Here is a 15695-nt window from a genome sequence, read left to right as displayed (position 1 = left end):
AATTTTTAAGGTGTCATTTGGAAGCATTTATATTTTTAATTTTTTATTTATATTTATAAAAATTTAAAAAATTCAAATAAAAATTTGTTTGGTAAAATTTTTTATTTATAAATCAATAGTCTCCAGTTTATAAATTTAGCTAAAAAATGAAAATACAAAAAATATGTTTCCATTTTGAGTTTTCAATTTTTTTTTTTTTACCACCCAACACTAGCCACCACCCGCCACAATTTTCTACCATCGTCTTCCGCCACCACCACCACCACCACCACCACCACCACTACCCACCACCCACCACCCACCTGCCATCCACCCGCCACCACTCGCCACTACCATCTACCGCCCGCCACCACCACCACCACCTACTTGCCACCACCACTCACCACCCACCTGCCACCACTACCATCCACCACCTGCCACCACCAGCCATCTGCCACTCACCCGCCACCACCACCCACTACCCGTCACCACCACCCACTACCCAGTACCACCACCACCACCACGATCACCCACAACCCACCTGCCACCACCACCCGCCACCACCACCCACTCGTTACCACCTACCACCCGCCACTGTCACCCAACTACCCACCCACCATCACCACCACCATCCGCCACCTACCCGCCACCACCCAGCCACCTGCCACCACCCGTTACCGTCACCCACCCACCCATCATCACTACCTGCCACCACCCGCCATCCGCCACCCACCTGCCACCACCATCCACCACCCGCCACCATCACCACCACCACCCACTCGTTACCATCCACCACCCGTCATCGTCACCCACCCACCTACCACCACTCGCAATCCGCCACCAACCTGCCACCACCACCCACTCACTACCACTCACCACCTGCTACCGTCACCCATCCATCACCACCACCACCCACCACCTACTCGCCACCACCACCCACCTGCCACCACCACCCACCACTCGCCACCGCCGCCACCACCACCCACTCGTTACCACCCGCCACCATCACCCACCCACCCACCCACTACCACCACCACCCACCATCACCAGCTACCAACCACCCACCGTCACCACTTTCCACCACCGTCTTCTGCCACCACTTGCCACCACTCGCCATTTCTCACTCTTTTTTATATTTTAAATTTTTTTAAAACATTTTGTCAATTACCAAACGCGTTTGTAGTTTATGTTTTTCTAAAAATAAACAAAAGTCAGTTTATAAAATTTTTGTAAATATAAACTGAAAACGTAAACGTTGCCAAACACACCCTAAGTATTTATCTCAATTCATACGCCTCACATTTCAAATATACTCTTTTAATAAAAAATATATACACACCCTTATTTTCTTCATCTTCCAAACTCTAACCCTAGCCAACAACCACCTCCTGGGCACTAATTTACTAAATTAAGTTACATATTTCTTTCTACTTACCTTAAGCATGGCAGTAGGTCACTAAAAAAAAGTCATATCTATTTTATCAAGAAACAAGGTGTTTTTCCTTCTTTTAAACTAACAATGTCCATGTGATTTCTTCGCATAGCCAACAGTCAATACCACATCCCATGCTCCCTTTTTATGCTTATCAATTACCAATCCTTCCATGTGATAATCCAAAATATTGTTTGGCAGACGGTACATAGAACTACAAAGACATATTACGTTAAATATAAAACAGACCCCGTAATATTTTCTTAGACTTCTAAAATGTTTCACAGATAATTGGTTCTATAACTCCATTACTTTCTTATCTTCATTATTTTTAATTGTTGTCAAATGGCTACTGGTAGTAAGTAGTGGCTAGGGTTTTGATTGAGGGTTAGGGTTTTAATTGAAGGAGAAAGGGATATTTTGGTAATTTCATTTAAGACAAAAATGTAATAAAAAAAATTCATTACGTGTGTTGATAGAGAATAACTGGTGTGTGGAAATAGAATTTTCTGAATGAGTTGCCTCTTGCTGGAATTTCAATTTACCACATAGTTAAGGCAAAAAGCATTAAGCGCTTGTTTGAATGATTTAAATAAGTATATTTTTTGATTTTTTATGGAATATGAATTGAATATGGATTGGATTTGAAGTGATGTAATAGTGATGTGATGTGACTTAAATAAAATGATATGACTTAAATAGGATAGTAATTTTTTAACTTTTTACTTTTTTTAAGTTATGACAAATAAGATTTAAATAAAATATTCTTAACTTTAAGAGTTATTAAATGAAAAACTCTCACTAAGAGTATTTGAAAAAAAATTATTGGATCATATATTCATAAATTTTTACCCATAAGAGACGTCCGCTTAAAGATTGTTACTAGCAATAAATCTTAGCTGTCTAGTCCAATTGCAAGTTCAACTAGAGACAAACTAAATTTTGTAAATAATTATTAATATCCAGCCAGTAATGTTTTCCAAAAATAATTATAAATTTTGTAAATAAAAAAATTTCTGAAATATTCCTCTTCAATTTTTGTTAGTAAGAGAGGTACAATATCTTTTTTCTTATTAATAAAGGTCTCTCAATAATATTATTAAAAAAAATTCAGCTCATCATTTGAAAAATTGAAATTTCACTGTGAAAAAAAAAAATTATTTGTGTTATTTGTGAAGAGTTGAAAATTGTAAAAATGTTTAGGAATTTTAATTACTGTAAAATATTATATATGTTTTATCCTAGAAAATCTTAATATCATGAATCTTAAACTAAAAAAAATCTCGTTATAAATATTATTAATTAGAATTATAAAAATAATTAAAATGTGATGTAATAGAAATAAAGTTAATTAAGGGTCCGTTTGGCAACAGCTAAACGGGATTTTTTTGGCTATTTTAGCCACAAAAGACAAAATAGGCTATTTTAGCTACAAAAAATAAAATATTACATCTAACCCATAATCATTACATCATTCTCTCACAAAAAAAGTCAAAAAGTCAAAGAATTTTTCTCAAACTAAACTTTTTAACCTAAACTAAAATAGCCAAAAAAATCAAAAAATTAAAAAATCAACCAATTTTTCAAACGGAGGCTAAATAACTTATTTGAGGTGTCCAAAAGAGGCCATTTGGGGTGTCCCCAAAAAGGCGTCAATTGCCTATAGCTTAGCTCACAAGTTTGCGACAAGTTTGCGACACCTTTATTCGTGATTGATTTGTACAAATTCATTTAAGATCAATTTGTTGCGTAAATAAATTAAATTTAAATATAATTTAAAACTTATTGATTTTCCAGTTAAGTTTAAATAATTTACTATTCAATTCAATAAGTTTATATGATTGTAACCTAGGGGTGGGTGGCCTTCTGGTAAGAGCATGGGAATTAAGCCCCCGAGTCATGAGTTCAAATCCTCCCTAGGTCAATCTCCTGGGCGTAACACAGTTGGTTAGGAGGTTTGATCTCAAGTTGTCTAACCAGCACTTGGTGTGGGTTCAATACTGTCCCGCTATGCGAGTCCTGATTTTAGCGGAGCCTGTCTTGGAAGGTCGGGACAAGTTCCCAGATTATAATCTCCTCGCTCGAAACGGCTAACGGGAACAGCTAATAGGACACCAGCGAGTCCTGAGTTTAGCGGACAAATTCCCAGGTTATAATCTCCTTGCTTGGAACGGCTAACAGGACACCTTAGTGATCTCTACAAAGGGGCGCCGCCTTGGACCTGCGGGAAAGTAGAGAGGATTTTTCTGTTACAAAAAAAAATATATATATATATATATATATGATTGTTAAAATAAAATTTAAAAATAAATTATAAAATAAACAAATTGAGATTGATGACAAAAAATTACAAATTAATATAAAATTATTTAAAATATGCTACATGTGAAAAGGGGAATAAAGTACAAAAAAAAAAAAAAAAAATGAAATTCCCTTTTGAATTATGAAATTATTCCTTCCGTCTCTTCATTTTTTTTTAGTAGAAATAGAAAGCTCTAGACAAAAAGTTCTAAAGTTTGAGCTGATAGTGAAAACAAAATATATATATTAAAAATGTTTGGGAGTTTTAAGGGTGTGGACTTTACAGTGATAGTCATGTTTTGCCTTGTTTTTGTTTTTTTTTAATTTTTTATCACATTATTAGAGTTTAATTAAAATTTAAAAATTCAAAAAATGTATCATTACTTTAAAAAATAAAAAAAAAATAAAAAAAAGCAAAACTGGGTAAGGCCCACCCATTAAAACTCCCTTAAAACTCTTAGTTCAAACTCTCAAACATTTTTTTTTTTTCTCTGCAACTTTGAATTCCATTGGCCACCACCACCGTCATCCCCTCCCTCCTCCATTGTTGGCCTTTTTCCCCAAAATAAACATCTAAAAAATATTTTTTAATTATTTTTGTCAATAAAAATATATTAAATTATATAAAAATAACGATGATTGACCTATAAATTTTAAAAAGTGAACTTGCGGATCAGTAAGTTCTAACTTTATTTTAATTAATACGAAATCTCATTAAATGAGAATTGGTACATTTGCCCATGTAATTTAATGTATTAGTCATATTTAGAAAATACACTGATTACGTTTGGAAAAAATATATATATTAAAGTATTTTTTATTTGTTTTATATTAGTCACTTTTGAAAAATACACTAAGAGCCACATTTGAAAAATATACTAGCCATGTTTCACTTTTGAAATAAGTACACTGAAGATTTTTTTGAAGGTCCTTGCTATTAAAATTTTGTAGTATAAAGGATACTTAATATTTTCATAATCTCTAAGGTCTTTCAATATCGATTCAGAGAAAATTCAACCTAGAGAATTTCTCTGAACTTCCTAAAGATTTTCTCTAGAAAAATTCTCTCTAAAGAAATTCTGGGAATTTCTCTAGACTTTCTAGTGATTTTCTCTCCGTAAAAATTCTAGAATTTCTCTGGACTTTCCAATGATTTTCTCTCCAGTGAAATTAGACTTCCAAGAGAATTTCTCTAAACCTCCCAAAGATATTCTCTCCAGAGAAATTCTTTCTGTGGACTTCCCAGAGAATTTCTCTGTGTTTTTGACCAATTTTCTTTGATTTGCTCATAATTTTCTCTGAACTTCCCAGAGAATTTCTCTGGACCTCCCAAAGATTTTCTCTTCAGAAAAATTCTCTGTGGACTTCCAGAGAATTTCTCTGTATTTTTCACCAATTTTCTTTGGTTTGCTCATAATTTTCTCTATGTTTTTTATCAAACCATAGAAAATTGAACAACTACCATTTTTATTTTGATCAATTTTCTCCAAACTGTAAGACATTCAGACAACAACAACTAAGAAAAAATTGAACATCAAACTTATCAACTAAGAAACACCTCAAAAGCACCAGCTAACAACCAAAGAATATTAGAACTAAATATTACCAACCCTCCAACACCATTGTTGTTTACACACAAATAAGAGTTACACAGAGAGAAATTTACAGATACACAAAAGAATATACCTTCACTGGAATCAGATTTCTCATCAAAACCAAGAGTGAAAATTGAAATTTATTTGGCTTTGTTCACAAATTTCTCTGTATTTGTTCACAATTTTAAACTAAAGAAAATTGTATTAACCAAACCAGAGAAATTTTAGCACAATGATTTTAAACCAAAAAAAATTATTTTAACCAAACCAAAGAAATTTTAGCACAAATTTCTCTGTGTTTGTTCACAATTTTAAACTAGAGAAAATTATTTTAACCAAATCAGAAAAATTTTAGCACAATAATTTACAATATTATTAGAGAAAAAAGCAACCAACTAACAACCAAAGAATATTAGAACTAAATATTACTAACCCTCCAACACCATTGTTATTTACACGGAAAGAAATTTACAAATACACAAAAGAATATACCTTCACTGGAATCAGATTTCTCCTCAAAACCAAGAGTGAAAATTGAAATTTATTTGGCTTTGTTCACAAATTTCTCTGGCTTTGTTCACGGAGAATTTCTCTAGCTTTGTTCACAAATTTCTTTGTATTTGTTCACAATTTTAAACCAAAGAAAATTGTATTAATCAAATCAGAAAAATTTTAGCACAATGATTTTAAACTATAGAAAATTATTTTAACCAAACCAAAGAAATTTTAACACAAATTTCTCTGTGTTTGTTCATAATTTTAAACCAAAGAAAATTGTTTTAACCAAATCAGAAAAATTTTAGCATAATAATTTCAAACCAGAGAAAATTGTTTTAATCAAATTAGAGAAATTTTAGTACAAATTTCTCTATATTTATTCACAATTTTAAATCAAAGAAAATTATTCTAATCAAACCAGAAAAATTGCCCCTCATTTACTTCGATGAGTCTAGTGTTCCGATCATGGTGTCAATCAATGTATAATCAGAATTGAGAAAAACTTGATCTTAGATAGATTATTAGAGAGAGATAGAAGAGAAAAACCCACCACTCAAATATTCTTGTCTTTGACCATGTCCATGTTTACATCTCCTTGTTTAATGGCATCAAAATCACTAACCTTTCTCTTCCTAGAATGCATCTTGACATAGACAGCAAGAGAATGATTGTTACACAGAGAGGGGAAAGAAAAACCCACCACACAAATATCCTTGTCTTTGGCCCCGTTTGGTAAAGTTGTGGAAAAGTGATTATAGCTTATAATTGTGAACACAAGTTGATTTTTGACTTATAAATTAAGCTTCTCCTCCCCCACTCAAAGAATAAATTGATTTTTGACGTACAAAAAGCTATAAGTTGTATTATTAAGCTGAACCAAACACATCAAAATAGTTTAAATTAAGCTAAAAGCTAAAATAAGCTGGAAATAAGCCCTACTAAACAGGGCTTTTGACCATGTCTATGTTTACATCTCTATCTTTAATGGCATCAAAATCACCAACATTTTCTCTTCCTAAGATGCATCTTGACATAGAAATTAAGAAACAGTAAGAGAATGGCAGCATTGAGAACCGAAATAACAAGAGAATGCGAATATATGTATATATTTATATGTGCACGTATATATAGGACGACGATGCAAACACAGTTCCTTCGAGAACGTGAATTTGAGCCATGGATGTTGCAATTTATGTGTTTGAATCAACAAAACTCAAACCCTAACCCTAGTAATTGAAGCAATATGTATATTATATGTATATATATGTGTCTGTGTATAGAGAGAGAGGGGTTTTGGAAATTAGCGACAATAGATGAAGAGAAAGAGAGATGAGGTTTGATATGAAAGAATCAAATTTCTCTCTGATATATGGGTGTAGGGGTTAAGAGATCTTAGACATCACAAAATAATATTGTAGACATTTCCTATTACTAAAAGTAGAAGAGGGACGTTAGACTAATTTTTTCTTTTTTTATTTGTTTTGTACTAGCCACGTTTGGAAAAAATACACTAAGGGCCATATTTGGAAAAAGTAGACTAAGAGCTTTTTTATTTGTTCTGTATTAGTCATGTTTGGAAAATGTAACCCATTAAAAATAAAATAAAATGAACTCAATTTTCAATAAGGAGAAAAAGTGACACAATAATATGTTAGGATCTCGTAGAAAATATTTCTAAATGAATAGCACCTACCGATTAATAAAAAATAAAAGAAGATTTTATGATATATAAATTTCTAAAGTGGGGTTTTTAAGTAATTTTTCCTAAAAATAATCATCTTGTTTGGTTCTGGTTTTCAGAAAACAGTTTTCAAAAAATTCAACTTTTTTATTTTTCGTATTTTAATGTTTTCAATGAATTTTTTTAATATTTTAAGTATTTTTTTTAATTTTTAGACACACCTAACATAAATACACTTAAAAAGTATAACATTTGTGAAAAAAATCTTTAAAAAATACACTATATTTCATAAAAAATCAAAAAGTGCACTTATTTAGTCTTCCCAAACTAGGCCTAAATACTAAGGCCAAGTTTGGAAAGTTTGAGAAAAGTCAAAAAGTCAAAAAGTTACTCAAAAAGTTAAAAAGTTAACACTATTCACCAAAAGTCAACAATTATGGCTGCACAACTCCTAATTCTAATTTTCCTCTACAAATCAATTTTTATAATTTTTTATTACACATTTTTCCATAAAAAGTCAAAAAGTTAACTCAAACATCCATATTTTTTTCCTCAACTTTTTAGTCTAAAAATACAAAAATTACACTTATTAGGACACCCCAAACAACCCCTAAAAACACAAAAAATATGAAAATTCATTATATTTTTCATATTTTTATATATTTATTAATTTTTTAAAATATTTTTTGACAAATATTTTACTATATAGATACATCTAAATAAGGTATATCTAAAAAAGTTTTTAAAAAATTGTTTAAAATTTAAAAAATACTCACTAAAAATAAAAAAAAAATACAAAAAACAAAAAAACTCAATTTTTGAAAAAACTGAAATCAAATACACTGATTCAGTAAAAGTTTTTAATTTTTTAAGTAAATTGAAACCAATTTTTAAGTAAACTCAATTTTTAAAAAACTGAATTCAGAAAATTGAAACCAAACACACATTGAGTTTTTAATTTTTTTTCAGTAACAAGTTTTCTTAAAAATTCGAAACCAAATTATTAAAACTTAACCAAGAAAAAAATTTCAACAGTGCTGGACTACCGAGTTGGCTGGTTGTGTCCATTTTTAGCAATACCATTGCGCATGCTGCGTCAGTATCTTTTATGCTATGTCAACCACAACATTTGTTATGTTATCCCATTTGATAAATCTCATCCTTATTAAAAAGTCCATTATAACCACTTTAAAAAAAAAATCCAAAAAAAACATTTGTCAAAAAACTAATTTATTTTTTAAAAAATTATTTCTAACTAATACAATAACTTCTTTTTTTTTTTGTTTTTTGTGTGTGTTTGTTTGTTAGTGTTTATTTTTAAAGTTGAGGTTAACTAATTTATCGAAAAAACTAATTTATTTTTTAAAAAAATTATTTTTAACTAATACAATAACTTGTGTGTGTGTGTGTGTGTGTGTGTGTGTGTGTGTGTGTGTGTGTGTTTGTTTGGTGGTGTTTATTTTTAAAGTTGAGGTTAATATTTTCACTCCGTAAAAAATGAGGGATCTGGTTGGTTATTGAAATTAGCTAGATATCTCACCATCAAGACTGGCTTACATATTTCCAGTATAGCATTAAATTACATTTTCATATGTAAGGATATCAGGTGCTGCTTATTTTCTTCTTTTGAAGTAATTTATTTTTAATTATTAGAGTCTTACATAAATTAAAATAATGTCTTTAATTAAGACTATTACTTCTACGACTAATAATACTAAGATTACCACTCTTTTAGAATTATGTATTTTTATCTTATATTTGGAATATCTAGATTAGGAGAGAGATTAGTTAAATCTAAATTGAGATCCACTCAATTACATTATTTGATTAAGGTAAATTATATGATCTTATTTTTATTTAAAATTAAAAAAAAAATCATTATAACGGTTGACATAATTTTTTACAATTATTAGACGACATAATAGAGATCTTTTATTATAACTATGTAAGATCAAATGAAAGAAGGGTTTTTTTTTAAGGTCCCTCGTATTAAGATTTTATAGCATAAAGGACATCTAATATTTTTATAATGTCTAAGGTCCCTCAATTTGATCCAAAGAAAATTGGTCCGAACAAAATTAGTTCAGAGAAAATTGGTCCAGAGAAAATTAATCCAGAGAAAATTAGTCCAGAGAAAATTCACGTCACAGAGAAAATTGGTCCAAAGAAATTTTAAAAATTTCTCCAGACAACGTAGCAACCCTTTCTACAAGCAACCTTTGCTCGTGCTGGAAATCCAGAGAAAGTTGGAAAAGAAGAGGTTGCCAAATTTCTCTGGACAACATTGAGGACTAGTTCAATCCAAACCAGAGAATTTCTCTGGATCAACCCAGAGAAATTCAGTTCATTCAGTTCAAACCATAGAATTTCTTTAGGCCAATCCAGAGAAAATTCAGTTTAAACCCAAGAATTTCTCTGGACCAACCCAGAGAAATTTCAGTTGAAACAAGAAAATTTCTCTTCACCAATCCAGAGAAATTTCAGTTCAAAGCAGAGAGAGAAAATCATTTCATTGAGTGAATAAGCAACAAATAGTAACCTATATATATATTAAACAAATTTCTCTGAGTTTATTTTTTTGAAATTTCACTGACTTGTCTCAATAAATTTCACTGGGTTTGATCCTCTTCCTCAAAACCTCATTGCCCCATTTCAATCATCAGCTTATCCGGATCAATCACCGATTCCTTCTTTCCAATGGCTTGCCGTTACGAAATGGAGGTGAACGTGACATCGGCGAAGGATCTAAAGAATGTGAACTGGCGTTACGGGAGACTGAAACCATATGCCGTGGTGTGGGTTGAGCCCAACAACAAATGCTCCACCAGGGTCGTCAGCGCAGCAAGGGGACTAAGTCAGATCGGCGAAGCTCAGCCGTCGCCGTGAATCGCCGTCGTCTCAGTTGTACTAAATCTGCACCAGATCTTCATCTACAACAAAATATCTCGCAACTTTGCATTCGCCGCCTCCTCCAGCGGCTTGGGGTCACAAGAACTGTCGGAGCATAAACATAAGCCACAAAATTTGCAACCTCTCAAACAATCACTACATGTGCAAAAATGTCAGAACATAATGTTAATAACCCATTAGACCAGTACGTTTTCCCACAATAATCAAATTCATTATGCAATGAAAGAAACTAAATAAATTAAAGATTAAACTATAAAATAAATATAAAAAATAAAAAAGTAGTAGAGATCTAATTCGGACTGACCTGCGTGAGTGCCTGCATCAGCAGCACGCTTGAGCCATTTCTTCTTCAGGATGAAACTAGTGCCTATGAACAAGCTCGAACCCACAGCTAGTATCAAACCTTTCGCATTGTCCAAAATCCCCATCTCTATCTCTCTCTCTCTCTCTCTCTCGCAACACATAGCCTTGTGTGTATCAATTGAATCGTGTGTCAATCGATGACCGAGATGAGGACAAATCTAGATTTCCTGCCAAGAGAACTCGAACTGTTGAGCCTTTTTTAATCTTCCCTTCCCTCCAAGAACGAGTGTTAACAAAGAGTAAAATTTCTCTGATATATGTTTAGGGACCTTAGATATCAAAAAATAATTTTGTGAATCTCTTTCATTACGAAAAGTAGGAGAGGAACCCTAGACTAATTTTATATAATGATTTTATTTCTATTTTCGAATTGTCGTGATTCTATCCCAAGATATCTTAATCCCAAAAATACATAGCCTAAAAGTGGAAAGAGAAAATTTAGGAACAGAGAAAAAATATAGGAATAGTGAATTTGCAACTTCATATACCAGATTTGCAGATTTTTTTGTATTTATAAATATTTGAAGGTTATTTTTGTCATTTCATCATTGAATCTCTACCTCAGCAACCTCACCTTTACCATTTCCCCAAGATAGATACCAGTTGTTCTTCAATAGCTCTGAAGAGCCAATCATCAATTAAACATTACTCTCCAACTTGGCCTATAAATATACAAAACCCAACTCTCTTTTCTATCTCCTTCATTCAACCAACCAATCCCCATCTCTCCCAGCCTCCAAATTTTCTCTCTCATTTTCTTTTCCCTGAAAATCAATAATGGACCTCCCAACATTTCATCAATCTTCATGGCCTTCTCTGTTCACCTCTCCCTTTCTCCTCCCCTATAGCTTCATCCCTGAAAACTATGTCCACTGGACTGAAACCCCTGAATCTCACATCTACTTGGCTGACCTCCCTGGTATGTTTTCGCTTTCGTTTTTTGTTTTCTGTTTTTCGGAACAGAGTGCTCTGTTTTCCATTGGTCATATGAACATGTGTTTTTTGTTTTTGTTTTTTTTGCCAAAACAGAGTGCTCTGTTTCCTATTGTTCATATGAACATATGTTTTTCTTTTTTGTTTTTTCCAAAACAGAGTCCTCTGTTTCCAATTGTTCATATGAGCATGTGTTTTTTGTTTTTGTTTTTGTTTTTCCCAAAACAGAGTTTTCTGTTTCCTATTGTTCATATGAACATGTACATATGGAAAATGTTATAGAAATTAGCAATTCTTGTACTATGATTCTCCTTGATTTCAAGGGACAAAAATAAAATAAACAAAATTGGCTATCTAAGTCAAAAATATTTTGACTATTTGGTTTCATTTTATTTAGTTGACGATGAAGAACAAAATAATATGTTTGTTTCTACTTTTTAGTCTTTCTAATCTAAAGATATCTAAAAAGTACTAAAAAATAAAAAAAAGCAATTTTTTTTGGTCATTTGTCAAATTCATTAGATTTTTTTAGCAACAACATTATTCTAAAAAGTTTTTTTTTTTTTTAAAAAATTTTGTCAAAACCAGTCTCAACTTATGTCACATATAATAATGAAATTTTTGAATTTACTAATAGAGTCCACTTCAATGCAATTTGATAGTGTTACATCAGTTGATAAAGTAGCTTGTTAGAGCATCTCCAACCCACTAGGTATATGATGTTTGTTAGTCAAAATGCCTAATGTGACTCACTTTTTTTAACTCCAATGCACTAGGCATATGATTAGGCATTTTGGCTCATCTCAAATTCACTAGCTACATGTAGCTAGCCTTCAAGACTAGGCAAAATGTATTTAATCATTGAGATTATTTCCCTCAATCTTTGTTGCTGACGTGGCATTCTATGAAGTTAATAATATTTGGATGAATAGCTAAAATAAAGAGCATGGTTGGAGTAGAAACATGAAAAAATTGACAAGCAAAATAAAAGGTATACTTTATAGTAATATTTAGATAGGTAAAATGCCTACTACCATTGGAGATGCTCTTAGATGTATTAGTTTATAGCATTAGGTTGTGCAAATACTGATTAGATTAGATTTCTCATTTTTGGTTGCTATGACAGGTGTGAGGAAAGAGGAGATAAGAGTGGAAGTTGAGGACTCCAAGTACCTCATAATCCAGACCACAGCGGCCGATGAATCGACAGAGCCGGCAAGGAGCTTCTTGAAAAAATTTCGACTACCTGGGATGATTGACGTGAACGGGATCTCAGCCGGGTACGAAGATGGTGTGCTAACGGTGACAGTGCCAAGGTCTTTTGTGAGGAGGGGATTCTATATTGAATCGGCTGACTTGCCGGACCGAGTTGAAGTTTTGGCTAGGGCTGCTTGATTTTAAAACATTGGCTTTAATGTTGTACGGTTTAAGGGCTGCTAGATTTTGAAACATTGGCCTTTAATGTTGTAGGGTTTAATTTGATTTGATTTTAATTAGAAAGTCTAGGCATTGGTGGTGGATGAATTCATTTGGGGATTTTTGCTTCTTGATTTTATTCTACAAATTGTTGAATCTAAATGAATGATGACTTGCTATGCTATGTTTGGTTAAGTATATTCCAAGTTATCTTTTATTTGTACATGTCTTTCCAATCATCTTTCATTGTGATGTTTGATCATGTGTAAAAGGGTGTAATTTTGTTATATAGTTTCTATATATCATGTTTGGACATAACAGATAATTCACTTAATGTATTTGGCTTCTTTTTTTTTCATTTGTTAATACTAATAGTACTATGTAGATGTAGACACATGTTTCCTAATATTATAAGACTACCTAATAATTTTAAGTTGAATAATATTAATTGTGATTTTCAGTTTTGTTCTAAAGAGGGATTAATTATGGCCTAATCTAATTATGATAAATAACTCTTTTTTTTGAAGGCAATATTATATAAACTTACAAATCTTTAGAGCATCTCCAACAATCTTCACATTCTCACTTTTATTTTATTTTATTTTAAGGAATCAAACATAAAAGAATTCCCTTCAATCTCCCTACTTAACTCCCTGTTTAAATGAATGAGCATTCGGCTCCCTAAATCCTATAATTAAAAAATTATTCTTTTTCTCAAATGATGGGAAAAAGAGAAGAAGTTTGGAGAATATTTTTAATAAAAATAATTAAGAAAAAATATTTTTTAAATATTTGAAACATATAAAGAAGAAAATATAAAATATTGTTCGATATGATAGTTACCTAGAATAGGGAAGACAAATTTTAGCTAAAATTTGAGAAAAAATTGTGGAGGATGCTTTTACAAATTCTATTTGAGATGTCATCTAATAATAGAATTTTAAAATTAGAAATAAAGCTCATTTCAATAATATGATATATGCCACATCAATTAGTAATGAAGAGTATAAAATTTGTAAGATTGTAGTTCTTGCATATGTGGGATCTAGTTATGTTCTACTGAAATTATTTAAATCGTTTATTTTGTATAACTTTTTGAATAAAGCCATTTATCCAAAACATAGATTGATTAAATATTGGTAATCACATGATTATGCCACATTTGTCTTAGTTCAAATTTTTAAGACAAATGTGATGTGATCATACAGTTCTCAATGTCTATTAAATTTAATTTTTTGCACAAATAATATATTCTACAAAATAAACGATTTGAATTATATTGATGGATCGACTATAATGACACTGGCAGTAGGGTTTGTTGTGCCTTGTTCACAACAGGATCCCAAATCCAAAATACAGCGCAATCCCGACTCCAAAATTTGTTATTTTTTGTATAGAATTCTACGATATGTTTGTGTGGAAGGAAAACATTTAAAATATTTTGTAAAAAGTATTTTTCATATAAATTGGCATTTGGTACAATAGAAAACAAAAATCAAGGGATAACCTTTTTTAAAAAATTTATTTATAGTTGATGAAAAACAAAACTATTTGGGCTTAAAATATTTTTTACTTTTAAAATACCAAATTTTTTTCCGGATTATCAATATCATAATACTACCAATGCTACTCTCATGTCCACCACCACACTATCATTGCCACCATCACCCCATCTCCGCCCCACCATGACAGTACCACCTCCACCTCTACTTTCGTTCCACCACCGTTATCATCAATCATAAACACCTCTACTTTCGTCCCACCACCGCCATCGTCAAACATAAAAAAATATATTTTTTCTAGAAAATAAATTTTTTTTAAATCTTAAAAATATTTTCCATTTTAATGTTTTGTCCAAACAAGTGGAGCCTTACTTTTTAAATTCAGTAAATAAAGGGTTCTGGTAACAAATACTGACACTTGTTAAGAATACATTAAATACGGTTAACCACCTCCACTATCATAGAAAAGAGTAAAGACTATAAATATGTTTTGTTAGAAACCAAATTATCATTTTTTTTTCTTCTAATTCTTTCTATTTTAAAATTATACACTTTTCATAACCAAATTATATGGTGTAAAAAAAAATAAAGAACATATATTTGTCGTGATTTTTTATTTTTATTTTTGTAATTTTTATATGTACTTTATTTTGCAACAATCATAAAAAATATATATGCCCTTTATTTTTTTCATTATGTTTTTTTAATTTTTATAGAAAATATAAAAAATTATATGCCGTTTATTTTTTTTTAGATTCATTTTTTTACACTATATAATTTAATTATGATTGAAAATAGAGGACATTTAAAATTAAAAAAAAACTAGGAAATATTATTTAAAAATAAAGACAATTACTTTTGCAATAATTTTTTTTTAAAAAAAAAAACTCTATTACGAAAAGTATAGAATTTTAAAATAAAAAGAATTAAAGAAATGTGTAATTTAGTCTCTAGCAAAACATAATTATAGTCATTACACTTTTTCTATAATAACAGAGGTGATTAACCATAGTGAGGTCCACATGTGATGTGATATGTGTGCTTATATATTTTTTTCCTTCAGCCATATTATTAGAGCTCTCTTT

General features: G+C 31.2%; 1 protein-coding gene across 1 annotated transcript; it reads left to right on the top strand.

The window, feature by feature from the left end:
* The first annotated feature begins 11299 nt into the window (after positions 1 to 11299).
* Positions 11300 to 13331, top strand: LOC114277783 (HSP20-like chaperones superfamily protein). Its single transcript, XM_028219730.2, has 2 exons — positions 11300 to 11678; positions 12819 to 13331. The coding sequence occupies exons 1-2, from the start codon at positions 11537 to 11539 to the stop codon at positions 13085 to 13087; spliced, it is 411 nt and encodes a 136-aa protein (XP_028075531.2). The 5' UTR covers positions 11300 to 11536; the 3' UTR covers positions 13088 to 13331.
* Positions 13332 to 15695: the final 2364 nt, after the last annotated feature.

The sequence above is a fragment of the Camellia sinensis genome, chromosome 9, assembly GCF_055761805.1.
Source record: "Camellia sinensis isolate YWXY chromosome 9, ASM5576180v1, whole genome shotgun sequence".
In the NCBI taxonomy this organism is placed as follows: Eukaryota; Viridiplantae; Streptophyta; class Magnoliopsida; order Ericales; family Theaceae; genus Camellia; species Camellia sinensis.
The sequence above is the reverse complement of the archived record's forward strand: the minus strand, read 5'-3'. Positions and strand labels throughout refer to the sequence as shown.